Here is a 15,020-nt window from a genome sequence, read left to right as displayed (position 1 = left end):
AAAATATAGATAGTCAAAATATCGAATTTTTGAAATAGTTAAAAGTAATTTAAAATTAATGAAATAATAAATATAACTAACTTAAACATACTCAAAATACTTGAGTAACATTAAAATTAATAAATAATTAATATAAATAAAAATAATTTTTTTAATACACACACACATATATATATATATATATATATATATATATATATATATATATATATATACACACACACACACAGTATTACTAAAAAACTATACAATATATTTACCATAAGATAGCGAGAGGGTTAAATTTACTATTACCACTCCAGTGACTGCAACAGTAGAAAAAGCATTGGATAGCGCAGCAGTAAAAATTACTATTCCCACTCCAGTGAGTGCAACAGTAGGGAAAGCGTTGGATAGCGTAGGGGTAAAAATTACTATTCCCACTCCAGTGAGTGCAACAGTAAGGAAAGCGTTGGATAGCGTAGGGGTAAAAATTACTATTCCCACTCCAGAGAGTGCAACAGTAGGGAAAGCGTTGGATAGCATAGGGGTAAAAATTATTATTCCCACTCCAGTGAGTGCAACAGTAGGGAAAGCGTTGGATAGCGGGAGGGTAAAAATTACTATTCCCACTCCAGTGAGTGCAACAGTAGGGAAAATGTTGGATAGCGTAGGCATAAAATTTACTATTCCCACTCCAGTGAGTGCAACAGTAGGAAAAGCATTGGATAGCGTAGGGCTAAAAATTATTATTCCCACTCCAGTGAGTGCAACAGTAGGGAAAGCGTTGGATAGCGGGAGGGTAAAAATTACTATTCCCACTCCACGGAGTGCAACAGTAGGGAAAATGTTGGATAGCGTAGGCATAAAATTTACTATTCCCACTCCAGTGAGTGCAACAGTAGGGAAAGCATTGGATACTGGGAAGGTAAAAATTACTATTCCCATTCCAAAGAGTGCAACAGTAGGGAAAGCGTTGGATAGTGTAGAGGTAAAAATTACTATTCCCACTCCAGAGAGTGCAACAGTAAGGAAAGTGTTGGATAGCGTAGGGGTAAAAATTACTATTCCCACTCCAGTGAGTGCAACAGTAGGGAAAGCGTTGGATAGCGTAGGGGTAAAAATTACTATTCCCACTCCAGTGAGTGCAACAGTAGGGAAAGTGTTGGATAGCGGGAGGGGAAAAATTACTATTCCCACTCCAGAAAGTGCGACAGTAGGGAAAGCGTTGGATAGCGGGAGGGTAAAAATTACTATTCACACTCCAGTGAGTGCAACAGTAGAGAAAGTGTTGGATAGCTTAGGGGTAAAAATTACTATTCCCACTCCAGTGAGTGCAACAGTAGGGAAAGCGTTGGATAGCGGGAGGGTAAAATTACTATTACCACTCCAGAGAGTGCAACAGTAGGGAAAGCGTTTGATAGCGTAGGGGTAAAAATTACTATTCCCACTCCAGTTTGTGCAACAGTAGGGAAAGCGTTGGATAGCAAGAGGGTAAAAATTACTATTCCCACTCCAGAAAGTGCGACAGTAGGGAAAGCGTTGGATAGAATGCCAAAATATCGACTTCCTATCTCCAAACAGGTAAGTACAAAAATATAGAATCAAAAATATTGTTGTAAAAAATATAGATAGTCAAAATATCAAATTTTTTAAATAGTTAAAAGTAATTTAAAATTAATGAAATAATAAATATAACTAACGTAAACATACTTAAAATACTTAAATAACATTAAAATTAATAAATAATTAATATAAATAAGAATAAATGTTTTAATACACACACACACACACACACACATATATATATATATATATATATATATATATATATATATATATATATATATATATATATATATATATAAACATAGTATTACTAAAAAATATACAATATATTTACCATAGGATAGCGAGAGGGTTACATTTACTATTACCACTCCAGTGACTGCAACAGTAGAAAAAACATTGGATAGCGTAGCAGTAAAAATTACTATTCCCACTCCAGTGAGTGCAACAGTAGGGAAAGCGTTGGATAGCAGGAGGGTAAAAATTACTATTCCCACTCCAGAGAGTGCAACAGTAGGGAAAGCGTTGGATAGTTTAGGGGTAAAAATTACTATTCCCACCTCCAGTGAGTGAAACAGTAAGGAAAGCGTTGGATAGCGTAGGGGTAAAAATAACAATTCGCACTCCAGAGAGTGCAACAGTAGGGAAAGCGTTGGATAGCGTAGGGGTAAAATTACTATTCCCACTCCAGTGAGTGCAACAGTAGGGAAAGCGTTGGATAGCGTATGGGTAAAAATTACTATTCCCACTCCAGTGAGTGCAACAGTAGGGAAAACGTTGGATAGCGGAAGGGTTAAAATTACTATTCCCACTCCAGACAGTGCAACAGTAGGAAAATCGTTGGATAGCGTAGGGGTAAAAATTACTATTCCAACTCCAGTGAGTGCAACAGTAGAGAAAGCGTTGGATAGCGTAGGGGTAAAAATTACTATTCCCACTCCAGTGAGTGCAACAGTAGGGAAAGCGTTGGATAGCGGGAGGGTACAAATTACTGTTCCCACTCCAAAGAGTGCAACAGTAGGGAAAGCATTGGATAGCGTATGGGTAAAAAGTTACTTTTCCCACTCCAGAGAGTGCAACAGTAGGGAAAGCGTTGGATAGCGTAGGGGTAAAAATTACTATTACCACTCCAGAGAGTGCACAGTAAGGAAAGCATTGGATAGCGTAGGGGTAAAAATTACTATTCCCACTCCAATGAGTGCAACGGTAGGGAAAGCGTTGGGTAGCGTAGGGGTAAAAATTACTATTCCAACTCCAGTGAGTGCAACAGTAGAGAAAGCGTTGGATAGCGGGAGGGTAAAAATTACTATTCCCACTCCAGAAAGTGCGACAGTATGGAAAGCGTTGGATAGCGGGAGGGTAAAAATTACTATTCACACTCCAGTGAGTGTAACAGTAGAGAAAAAGGTGGCTAGCGTAGGGGTAAAAATTACTATTGCCACTCCATTGAGTGCAACAGTAGGGAAAGCGTTGGATAGCGGGAGGGTAAAAATTACTATTCCCACTCCAGAGAGTGCCACAGTAGGGAAAGCGTTGGATAGCGGGAAGGTAAAAACTACTATTCCCACTCCAGTGAGTGCAACAGTAGGGAAAGCGTTGGATAGCCTAGGGGTAAAAATTACTATTCCTACTCCAGAGAGAGCAACAGTAAGGAAAGCGTTGGATAGCGGGAGGGTAAAAATTGCTATTCCCACTCCAGAAAGTGCAATAGTAGGGAAAGCGTTGGATAGCGTAGGGGTAAAAATTACTATTCCCACTCCAGTGAGTGCAACAGTAGGGAAAGCGTTGGATAGCGTAGGAGTAAAAATTACTATTCCGACTCCAATGAGTGCAACAGTAGGGAAAGCGTTGGATAGCGGGAGGGAGAAATTACTAGTCCAACTCCAGAGAGTGCAACAGTAGGGAAAGCGTTGGATAGAGTAGGGGTAAAAATTACTATTCCCAATCCAGAGAGTTAAACAGTAGGAAAATCATTGGATAACGTAGGCATAACATTTACTATTCCCACTCCAGTGAGTGCAACAGTAGGGAAAGCATTGGATACCGGGAAGGTAAAAATTACTATTCCCACTCCAGAGAGTGCAAAAGTAGGGAAAGCGTTGGATAGCGTAGAGATAAAAATTAGTATTCCCTCTCCAGAGAGTGTAACAGTAGGTAAAGCGTAGGATAGCGTAGGGGTAAAAAATACTATTCCCACTCTAAAGAGTGAAACAGTAGGGAAAGTGTTGGATAACGTAAGGGTAAAAATTACTATTCCCGCTCCAGTGAGTGCAACAGTAGGGAAAGCGTTGGATAGCGTAGAGGTAAAAATTACTATTCCCACTCCAGTGAGTGCAACAGTAGGGAAAGCGTTGGATAGCAGGAGGGTAAAAACTACTATTCCCACTCCAGTGAGTGCAACAGTAGGGAAAGCGTTGGATAGCAGGAGGGTAAAAACTACTATTCCCACTCCAGTGAGTGTAACAGTAGGGAAAGTAAATACTTCATATATAAAAAAAAAATACTAATACCAATTACAAATTAATTAAAATAATTAACACTTTAATATAATATATTAATTAATCAATTAAAAAGACAAATAACAATTAATTATTAAAAATAATGACCTACTAATACAAACTATTTACCAATTAACAATACATTAATTAACAATTAAAAAATAATTAAAAATTAGATTAAAAAAATAATTTAAAAATGTAATTACTTACAATTAAATTACTTCCCACCCCATTCCCCTATAAACCCACAACCCACTACAGAAAATAAATGAATACAATAAACATAATTATCAATTAATAAATTAATTAAAATTAATTTACCATTACATTTTAATTAATTACCAATTAATAATTAATTACCAATTAATTCAAAATAAATACAAACAAATAAGTTAACATATTTAATTATTTATAATTAAATAACTTCCCACCCTATTCCCCTATAAACCCACAACCCACTACAGAAAATAAATTACTAAAATTAACATAATTATCAATTAATCAATTAATTAAAATTAATTACCAATGATATTTAAATTAACTAACAATTAATAATTAATTAACAATTAATTCAAAATAAATACCAATAAATAAATTAACATATTTAATTAATTATAATTAAATTACTTCTTAAATTAAATTAGATCTTATCTTCACTAATATTTCCAACATCACTATTACAAATATTATTCCTTTGACTTGGTCGGACCACTATAGGATCGAATTTAATTTGAACCTACCCATAAAGAACAAAAGACCCTTCGTTCAGTCGACAAAGTCTACAAAATGCTGGAGAAAATGCTCTGTGGAAAAATTTACAAAAGATTTTGATTATAATCTTAGTCCTGGAACTTCTAGTGAGGAAGAAATTCGTCAACTGCTTAGCAACATTGAGAAGGCGCTGGATCATTGTTCACTGTCCAGCACAATAGATCGACCTAAACGAAAAATCTCAGAGAAATGGTACGGCTCCGATCTAAAGATTGAAAAAAGAAAATGTACCACTCTGGAACATAAATGGAGATTAAGCAAAACGTCCGAAGACAGAGCTACTTATAAACATCAGCTAAAAGTATATAACACAGCTATACGTAATGCAAAGAAAGACTATTTTTCCCAAAGAATACTAGACAACAAAAACTCTTCGAAGGAGCTTTTTAAAATAGTAAAAGAACTCTGTAACCCTCCGAGTCTCACCTCAAACTTGACTCCTTCACTTGAAAATTGCTCTAAAATTAGTGATTTTTTTAGTGAAAAAATTGACAAAATCTATTCTTCCTTTGTAAATAATAGCCATAACCATGTAGAGTATCAGGTTGATTCTACTCTGCAGGCTAGCTGTTCTACTTTCGGCCCTTTTTCTGAAGAAGAAGTCAGCAAAGCTATGTTAGAAATTAAATCAGGATCACCATGGGATGTTTGTCCACACTATATCTTTTCCCAACTTACACCTGTAATTTGTCCAGCAGTTACAAAAGTTCTTAATTTTTCCTTGGATCAAGCCGAATTCCCAGAAATCTGGAAAAATGCAGCTGTAATTCCCCTACTAAAAAAAGCTGGCGCGGATATAAATGATCCAGCCAATTACCGTCCTATTTCTCAACTTCCATACCTATCAAAGGTTTTAGAACGATTGGTAACTAAACAGTTGTCAAGCTTTCTAGAAATTAATAACCTGCTGGACGTTTCTCAGACTGGTTTTAGATCAAATAACAGTACTGAGACAACGCTCCTGGCTGTGATGGACGATATTCGAATGCAGACTGATAAAGGCAAAACGGTCGCCCTGATATTACTTGATTTATCAGCGGCGTTTGATACCGTTTCCCACAAACTGCTAATAAATATGCTAGCTGCTAAAGGAATACATGGTAAAGCCCTGTACTGGCTGGAGTCTTTTCTATCGAACAGATCCCAGTCCATCTGCTTAGGAAACTTCACCTCCACTCCTCGGAAGATCAAATATGGAGTGCCACAGGGAGCAATATTGAGCCCAACATTGTTCAATGTTTATGTCTCTTCACTGGCATCTATAGGCAATAAATGGGGTATCAATATCTGCTCTTATGCTGATGATACTCAGCTGATGGTAACCCTCAATGGTGAAGAGGGCGCCAAAAATAGGTTACATAACTGCCTGTCAGAACTATCTAACTGGATGCATGGGCACTATTTGAAATTAAATGCTGACAAGTCAGAAATTCTTCTATTTGGCGGATCCAAACAGCTCTGGGACAACTCTTGGTGGCCAAACACTTTAGGTACTCCACCAAACCCAACCCTGACCGCTAGAAATCTGGGAATCCATATGGACACCACTTTATCCATGAAGCATCATGTTACCACAATATGTGGCAAAGGATTCGCCATACTAAAAATGATGAAGCGAGTTTTTCCCTGGATTCCGATGGAATGCAGACAGATTTTAGTTCAATCTTTACTGATTAGTAGGCTGGACTACGGCAACTCGCTGTTTGTTGGTATGGCCGATTATCTATTTTCAAAACTACAGCTGGTCCAGAATGCGGCAGCTAAAGCTGTCTGCGATAAAAAAAAAGTACGATTCTGCTACAAACTGCCTGAGAGCGTTACATTGGTTGCCTATGAGGCAAAGAGCAGTTTTTAAAATGTTGTGCATTGCTCATAAAACTTTGCATAATACTGGTCCTTACATCCTGCGGAACAGAATTAAGCTCTATGCCCCAGTTCGTAACCTACGCTCACAAGCCACAGCTAAAGCTGTCACCACACGAATAAAATTATCCAGGATGGGCGGGCGCGCCTTTTCGCACCTTGCCGCTAAGTGCTGGAATGACTTGCCTATTGATCTTCGATGTACTGATTGTTACTTTACTTTCAGAAAAAAACTAAAAACTGCATTATTCCCTAAATAGTATAAATAATAGTCCCTGGTATCTTGCCTATGGCTTACTGTTTAACTGTAGCGCCGTGATATCCTGTTGGATGAATGTCGCGCTTTAGAAGTACATATAACAATAACAATAACAATAACTTCCCACCCTATTCCCCTATAAACCCACAACCCGCTACAGAATTATATTATGCAAAAATGAAATACCATAAAAAAATTTATTAATATAAATAATAAAATAAATATACGCTTTTCAAACATTTACTAACATAAAAAACAGTTTAAAAATTGATATTAACTTACTTACCTCAAATTCGATATATTTTTTAGTCTATATTCTGTCCATTCTATATTTTTGTAGTCTATATTCTGTATATTCTTTATTTTTGTTGTCTATATTCTGTCCGTTCTATATTTTTGTTGTCTATATTCTGTCCATTCGATGTTATGTCCATTTTATATTTTTGATTAGATATTAATGCAATCCTATTCGATGTTTTTGTAGTCTATATTCTGTCCAGTCGATATTGTGTCCATTCTATATTTTTTTATCTATATTAATGCAAATCGATATTAAAAACTCGATGTTTTGAGTGTATACCGTGGGTGTGTGCCTGAATATTCTCCATTAATAAGTGTATTCCCATGTGGGATTTAGGTTGTTTTACATTGGAGCGGTGCACTAAAAGCTATAGGTTGCAGGAAAAACAAACAATTGTATCAGTTGATCTCCACCTGTTGATTGTTTATTGATGTATTTAATATAAATTACAGGAGGGTAAAAACGAGTAGGCCAACTAGGGCACAATGGTAAACAAATTAACATATAGTTTTAATGTCTAGCAGTATTTCACATATCATTTGATTGGATACGTGAGCTTGTGAATTGTGTAGTGTGATATTCCGGCAAACTGCTATTTACTTTCAATCCTGCAATGATTGCCAGTTAAATGTACACCGCAGAGTTTGACCTGGTCAGAGTGAAAAGCGCTGTATGCAGTTTATCCAGCACAACAGTCACTTTATATTTAGGAGCGAACTATATTGGTGCTACACAATGAATTATGTTCTGCATGATTATATTCCTCATTTATATTTGTTGCAATTTAATTTATACACATTTGTGTTATATTATGCAATTGGAAAGCTTGAAGTCTTTTGTTCATTGTTATTGGTCATGTGGCAATATTTAAAGAAAAAAAAATTCTGCGCTGTGCATATGTGAACAAGGCCAGTGGTTTGGCCGAAATGCATTATGGCAGACGTGTAGAGAATTAAATAGAGTATTTTGTGAAAAGACAACCGTGTCTGTGCTTGGTCCAAGAAGACTTTTTTGAAAGACAAGAAGTGGTGCATATATATATATATATACATATATATACATATATATATATATATAGTGCACCAGGCATCAGAAGTTCACAAAAACACTTGTCATTTCCAAACTATAGTTGAGACCCTTGGGTTGCGAGGTGTCCAATTATTGGATCCACCAAATTTCTCTCCACAGCTTTTTTTCCCTCATATTCACATCAAGCATTTCCTGTACAATTTCTAATACTTGAAATCTTAACAGTGCCACTTTGTGCTTCTTATCTGCAGAGTGGCATGCTATAGTGGATTTGTCAGAATTCATATTTACGTTGCTCTTATGTTTTGTGATTCAGCTATTAATTTTTCTTTCAGTTTTCCCCACATATAATAATCCACACACAACTTGAATGCGTATATAGAGTTTTTTGTGTTGCAACTGCTGAAATGTTGTAATTTGATCATTTTGCCACTGTGTGAACGAGCAACACTAACTCCTATAATAATGTTGTGGTATTTAACACAGCAATAATAGGGGAATGTCCCCAGTTTTTGGGAACTGGTGTTCTCTTTAATTTGACATACTATAACTCCACATTTAAGCCCATGGTAACCGACAGAACACAAACACACAACATACGTGCATTGCATTGCTCTGCACATTTCTTCCACAAGGGTACCATGAAATGAAAATTATACTTCTACCATGAACACCTTAAAGGAAAAACATTACCAGTATTCATACATGAATTCCTTGTAGGAAAATGAACACATAAAATGCTTAGATTTAACTGTAAAATGCAAAAGTGTCAAAAAAGAGCAGACGGGATTACTTCAAGTTAGCAAAGTTTGAAAAGATTGTGCTGCTGTTTCAGGGACTTCTCCTACATTAAACCTATCATAATCCTTTCTCTTACAAGAATGTTGTGATATATGGTATCACAGTTTGAATTTTCACTAACCTTTAGTGTTTCTTGACGCCTCCTCTTTCAGAAATGGCCAATGCGATCAAGATTGTACACTGGAGCATCTGGGCAATTTCTGAACAACTCATCCCAAGCAGAGAACCAAAGCCAAGGGAAATCTTCTGCACCGTCACAGTTCTGAGACTGTGTTTTCCATTTCTCGGAGCACAGAGAATTTGTTGGTTATATTTATTGCATCTGACATGTATTATGTTAAAACCGGTCAGTTGAAAAAAGTTTAAATATTTAATGTTGTTTTATAAGTATTAGGGACTTAATATGTATGGGGTTTTGTGTTGAGGAAGCTCTCACAGTTGCAGTACACAAGTAAACAAAAAATGGTAATATTTAAGTGTGTTTCACAAGCACCTACATTTGATATATATGTTAAACACATACGCATTACATTGTGATTTGAAGGCGTTATGGTATCCCTTTTCCTGTATTAAATGCTAGAAACATAATATAGTAAGATTACTCTATACTTTTCCAAGTCCAGAGCGTCCTAGATCCTGGCACACCACCATTCTATTCATATGCTCTAGGAAGCAGTGAGGATGTGAGACTAACTAGAATTGGTAAGCAAAAGTGCCTGACTTAAAGATGGCCACTACCCACACCACACTGCCTCATAGCCGCACCTTAATAACAGTCTACTGATATAGTAAGGATGTGTCCATATTATTGTTTGGAGACAAATCATAAATTAAGGATCCATTCATCCTCTAGAGGTCATTAATGTAATTTTTTTCACACAGGACCTTTCATCTGAACTCTTCGAAGGTCCTTTTTATTCTTTTTTTTACAAATGAATTATGGCCTTTCTAATGATGTCAGGTGCTTTTTTCTACAAAGTGCTGCTTTTGTTTGTGTATGGAATTGTAAGTTGAGCTTAGCAAATGCCCATTAATTGCTTTACTATATTCGGAAACCTATCACTGGTATGTCTTTACAAATTTGAACCTTCTGTCTGTATTTACATGTAAAAAGGGGAGCCTCAACTCCTGCCAATTGTGCCGTCAAGAATAAGGGGAAACCATGGCCATCAGTGGATGACAGTGTATGGGGGGGGGCGAATTGTAAAAACTGGATTCTTAAGCTTTAATTATTGAACTCTAGATTGTCAAATTTGTTTAAGACACAGTGAGGATTATTTACTTTGCGCTTCAGGAAATCTTGAAATTTGTAAGGAAAAAGAGCTTTCATGCTTGGCCGGTCGGCTATGCACTTTCAGTAAAAACATTTGCACTAAACGCATGCAACAACAGACAAGCCATCTCCCATGTTAGGTGTGTTGGCAGACAAGAGTCTGTCTATGTATCCCACCTCCATTTCTACCCTGTCTCGTGCACGCAATAAAACAATAATGCTACTAATGTGTATATGTGAAGGGAGTAAGGTAATGGATGTCTTTAAGGAGGAGGCCGTGTTACAGCCCAGGCACCGAGATGAAACAACCTGCACTATAAATAAAAGCGAATTAAACAGGTGCAACTGCTGTGCCTCTTTGTTCCAAGACAGGGCTGGGCAGATAATGAAAAAAGTAAACTCGCCACCATGGACATGGAATGCAGGCACTTATGTATTAACACATTTCCCCCATAGACATAGGCACAGTAAAATCTTTGAAACATCAGGCCTTTAGTGTCTATGGTGATGGGCAGATTTATTTAGGATTTTTTTTTTGCACCCAGAGAGCTACTCGAAAAGTGAGAGATTCTTCATTTATAGACAATCTGCGGGGCTACAAAGAATAACGAATTGATGTTAATGCAATAAAAGGGATTTGCATAAACAACCTATTAAGCAGTGCCAATCAAACGGCTACAAGGTTATCATCCCAAATTTTGCATAGTACCAAAGGAATTCTTTTTACTGTGGCCAGGTCCATCCCCTTGCCTAATTTAATACAAACAACATATCTTACCTTCTCTTGCTTCGCCTTTCAGATAATACAGAATCTGCCACACTGTTACTCAAACCCAACGAAGCAGGAGACATTAACACAAAACAAAGAACACCTTTAGAAAAGGGTTTTATTTTACAAAATGCAAAGACTCTTTTTAGAATAAGGCTTGGGGTTTTATTTTACACAATGCTCACTAACGGAAAGGCTTTCCCAGATGCCAAATGCAGAACATTCAAATATACAAACAGATATATATGTTTATATGCAAGCAATAATAAAAACAGTTGGTAAATGCAACTGTTAAATACATGAATAATACCATGAATAAACAAGCAGCAAATAATATGAGATAAGACTCAAGCAAAATATAATATGCTGGACGTCCTGCAAGAGATCAGATAGATATATACACACTAGATACATGAAATGATTACTTTGGATGTGCACCTACCTCAGTCACACATCACTAACAAAACACCTCAAATGATCAAAGCCACTGGCCACACATCACAATGGCAATAATCAAAGCTAAAACACCTCAAATGACCACAGCCACTGGAACCACGTATCACAATGGCACTAGTCAGAAACAAATCACCTCACCCGATCGTTCACTGGACATCCTTGCCAATTCTTGCTGCGGGGCCCGTTCACAGCTGGCTTGGACTATCGACCGGGACTCAAGTTCCGTTTGTCTTACAGCAGAACGTCTACTCTGTAAGTGAGAGCCCAACCCAACTGTCAACAAACCTTAGCTTTATGGTCTCAAAACTCGCACTAGATGGTTCGAGGAAAACATCCCCCCTCGCCAGAGGAATCTTACCAGGACTGGCCAGCTTCCAAACAAGCATTCCATGGCAGGAAGGAGTTCCCACGTTCCCCTCTCCAATCTCGCATGTTCCAGCCTTTATCTTGCCGAAGTTCACAAAAGCCTTCCAAGGTACATTAAACAATCTCTCACAAAACAATCCTTGAGCGTGATTAACCCAAACAACTTGCCGACATTGCTGTGTGTGCAGATAAAGCTCAAGCTAGGCAGCATCAGAAAACTGGGTGACATGAGGCCATGTCAAAGCCAATAGTAAGAACTTCATAATTCTACCAATGTAAAACACAATGCACATTTGTGCATCACTGCTCACAGCACTGCACTTCGAGACCAAAAAGTACCTTTCACACCTCATTCTCTCTCTCATGCTTTCAAATGCACATCCCACATGTTCTATTCTTGGTAAGGCTGTTCTACTCTGTGACAGCTCCCACTGAAAGACTGCAAGATTACAAGAAAGAAACAAGGCATATGCAGGACATCATACATTCAGGCTAGGGTAATATAACACACCAACGTCAATTAAAATAATGGTAGTCGAAGGTCTTCACAGGGTGTCACACCACAAGAGTGCCTCTAGCACTACATACCTCCATGCACTTTTTGCTCATATTCCGTCATTCCTTTCCTAAAGGTACATAGGGTTGCCACCTCCATCCACCAGCAACTAAGTGCCCATGCTTGGGTCCAACAGATTAGCGTTTGTCTGCAGTGCCTGCCAACTAGGTCAAGTACTATTAATTGGATACAATAATGTTAATATTAAAGTATACAAAATAATATCATATGCCTGCCTGCGAAGCACTGTTTATTGATGACATGAGTCAATAAAATTGGATTTGTCAAAAAAAGACTTCAAGTATTGAGAAATAAACGTATTCCAAATTTAAAAAAAATAATTTTAATAATTTAGTTATTTGAAAACTAAATTTTTGAGTAGTTGGAAAATCTTCATTTCACCAAAATTGTGCTACCTGTGTTTGTGTGCCTTAGACTTAGAATAGTAAATTGGTACTCCCCCACATTTATTATGTTACCTCATTGTTGGTAGGCTATGGTGTTAGAATAGCAAATCTTTGCTCCCCCAATTATGCTGTGTTAGCTCAATGTTGGTACGCCTTTGGATTAGATAGGAAAGTTACCCTCCCTCAAGTATGCTGTGTTTTTAAGGTTTATACAATTTAGAATTAGAACAACAATTCCACTCTCTCCCAATTTTGCTGTGATACCCTAATGTTTGTATTTCTTTGAGATGGAATAGTAAATCTGCTTTCCCCCAAATAGGCTGTGCTAACCCATTCTTGGTATGCCTCGGAGTTAGAGTATTTCATCTGATCTCTCTCAATTAAGCTGCATTACCCCTTTGCCTTTGAGTTAAAATAGTAAATATACTCTCCCCCATTGCAGCTATGTTACCCCAATATTTATATGCCTTGGAGTTAGAATGGTAAATCTGCTCTCCCGCAAATTTATTGTAGGCCCCTATTGTTTATAAGATTTATTGACTGAATACTAAATCTGCTTTCTCAAATAAGGTAAATGTGTTACTCCATTGTTTGTAGGTCTTGGAGTAAGAATATTATATCTGCTTTACTACATTTAGGTTGTGTTATCCTTATGTTTGTATGCCTTCAAATTTGAATAGTAAATCTGCAATCCTCCAAATTTATTGTATTATCCTATTGTAGTTAGGACTTGGAGAATAGTAAATCCGCTCTCCCATAATTAGGCTGTTACCCCAATGTGTTTTTTAAACTTTGTTTACTGAAGTTTTCAAAGTTAACAAAAGCAACCCATCCCATACAGAGAGTGACAAGTACCAGAATATATATCCATCACACTCATAGCGTGTGCATAAACAATCGCAGTATCCAATAAGCCTCAAGTCCACCCAAGGATTAGTGTCATTGAAATGAGACAAAGTAATTTCAACCAATATAATACCACAGCATCGCAGACAAGCATTTTCCTATCTTCCATCCATCTGGTAGCCTACGCAATCGCTATTTTAGTAGTAGCCGACAGATTATTCCTTGAGTGTTGTAGGATGCATGTTCCAAGGGCGCCTCATAAGACCTTAAGTCTAGATTGAATAGGCATCAAATCACAATAAATATCTATTACAGTATGTCACTTCTTTCAGCCAATCCTTAAGGCTGGGAGGAGGACCCAGTACCCAAAGAATCACCACTCTTCTTTTAGCTATCAATAATGACAGAGCAGTATATTTCCTTACACTGGATAGAATACCCTTGAAATGATGCAACAAAGCAAAGAGGAGAGTAGATGGGATGACAACTCCAATCATTCTGCCTCCATTAACTCAGCCCAACGTTACCAACATGACAGATTTAGAAAAACAGCATTCTGAGTGCTGCATCTAGTACACTTGGAAGTGTTTATGAGGCATAGCCTGTATAATGTTAGAGGGATATAATATACTCTGTGCAATAATTTAACATGGATCAACCTCGTTTTATAAGAAGGAGAGATGGCCCCAGTCAAAGAGCAGTACAATTTCCTCTGTTCGACAGTAAGTGGCATCTCTGGGTCTGCCAGCCATTTCTTTTTGCCATTGAGAGTGTGCACTTGTGCTTCCCTCCAGTTTTGTTGGCATTGCAAGTGGTGTGAATGTGTGTGGATAAGAAGTGAATGCAAGGTTAATGGCTTTGCATGCTTCTGAGTCTGTAGTATAGGAACATCTCTAGCACTGCATGGTGATGTAGTTCTTGAATGTTGGCAACTGGGATGAAATTACCTGCTGGGTACAAGACCCCAAGCATGCTTAGCTTCAAATTAGCATTTACTTGACCATCCTTAGTTCATTCATAAGGCTAGTCTGCGGTTCTGTCTGAGTGGGATTTCAGGTGCAGGAATCTGGTCTAGTTGGGTTCTATATCTAAGTCTGTTAAAGTGACCAGACCAGGCAGATTATGGTAACCAAGAACGAGTTTATTCGATATAGCAGGTCCCCAGCAACCACACTCCCATCATAAGCAGGCAGGAACATCAACTTCCCTTTCAAATTATGAACGGGTACCAACGTTCGGTGAGTGTACCTCAGCGTGAGGTGGAAGGGAATCCATCT

General features: G+C 37.5%; 1 protein-coding gene across 1 annotated transcript in view; it reads left to right on the top strand.

Moving 5' to 3' along the window:
• Positions 1-9,336, top strand: part of TCF24 (transcription factor 24) — a 32,207-nt gene extending 22,871 nt beyond the window's left edge. The window contains exon 3 of the mRNA XM_086918013.1: positions 9,223-9,336. Within this exon, the coding sequence (XP_086774139.1) occupies positions 9,223-9,336 (114 nt within the window). The remainder of the gene's footprint in view (positions 1-9,222) is intronic.
• Positions 9,337-15,020: the final 5,684 nt, after the last annotated feature.

Source organism: Lissotriton vulgaris, chromosome 4_1 (genome assembly GCF_964263255.1).
Source record: "Lissotriton vulgaris chromosome 4_1, aLisVul1.2, whole genome shotgun sequence".
NCBI lineage: Eukaryota > Metazoa > Chordata > Amphibia > Caudata > Salamandridae > Lissotriton > Lissotriton vulgaris.
The sequence above is the reverse complement of the archived record's forward strand: the minus strand, read 5'-3'. Positions and strand labels throughout refer to the sequence as shown.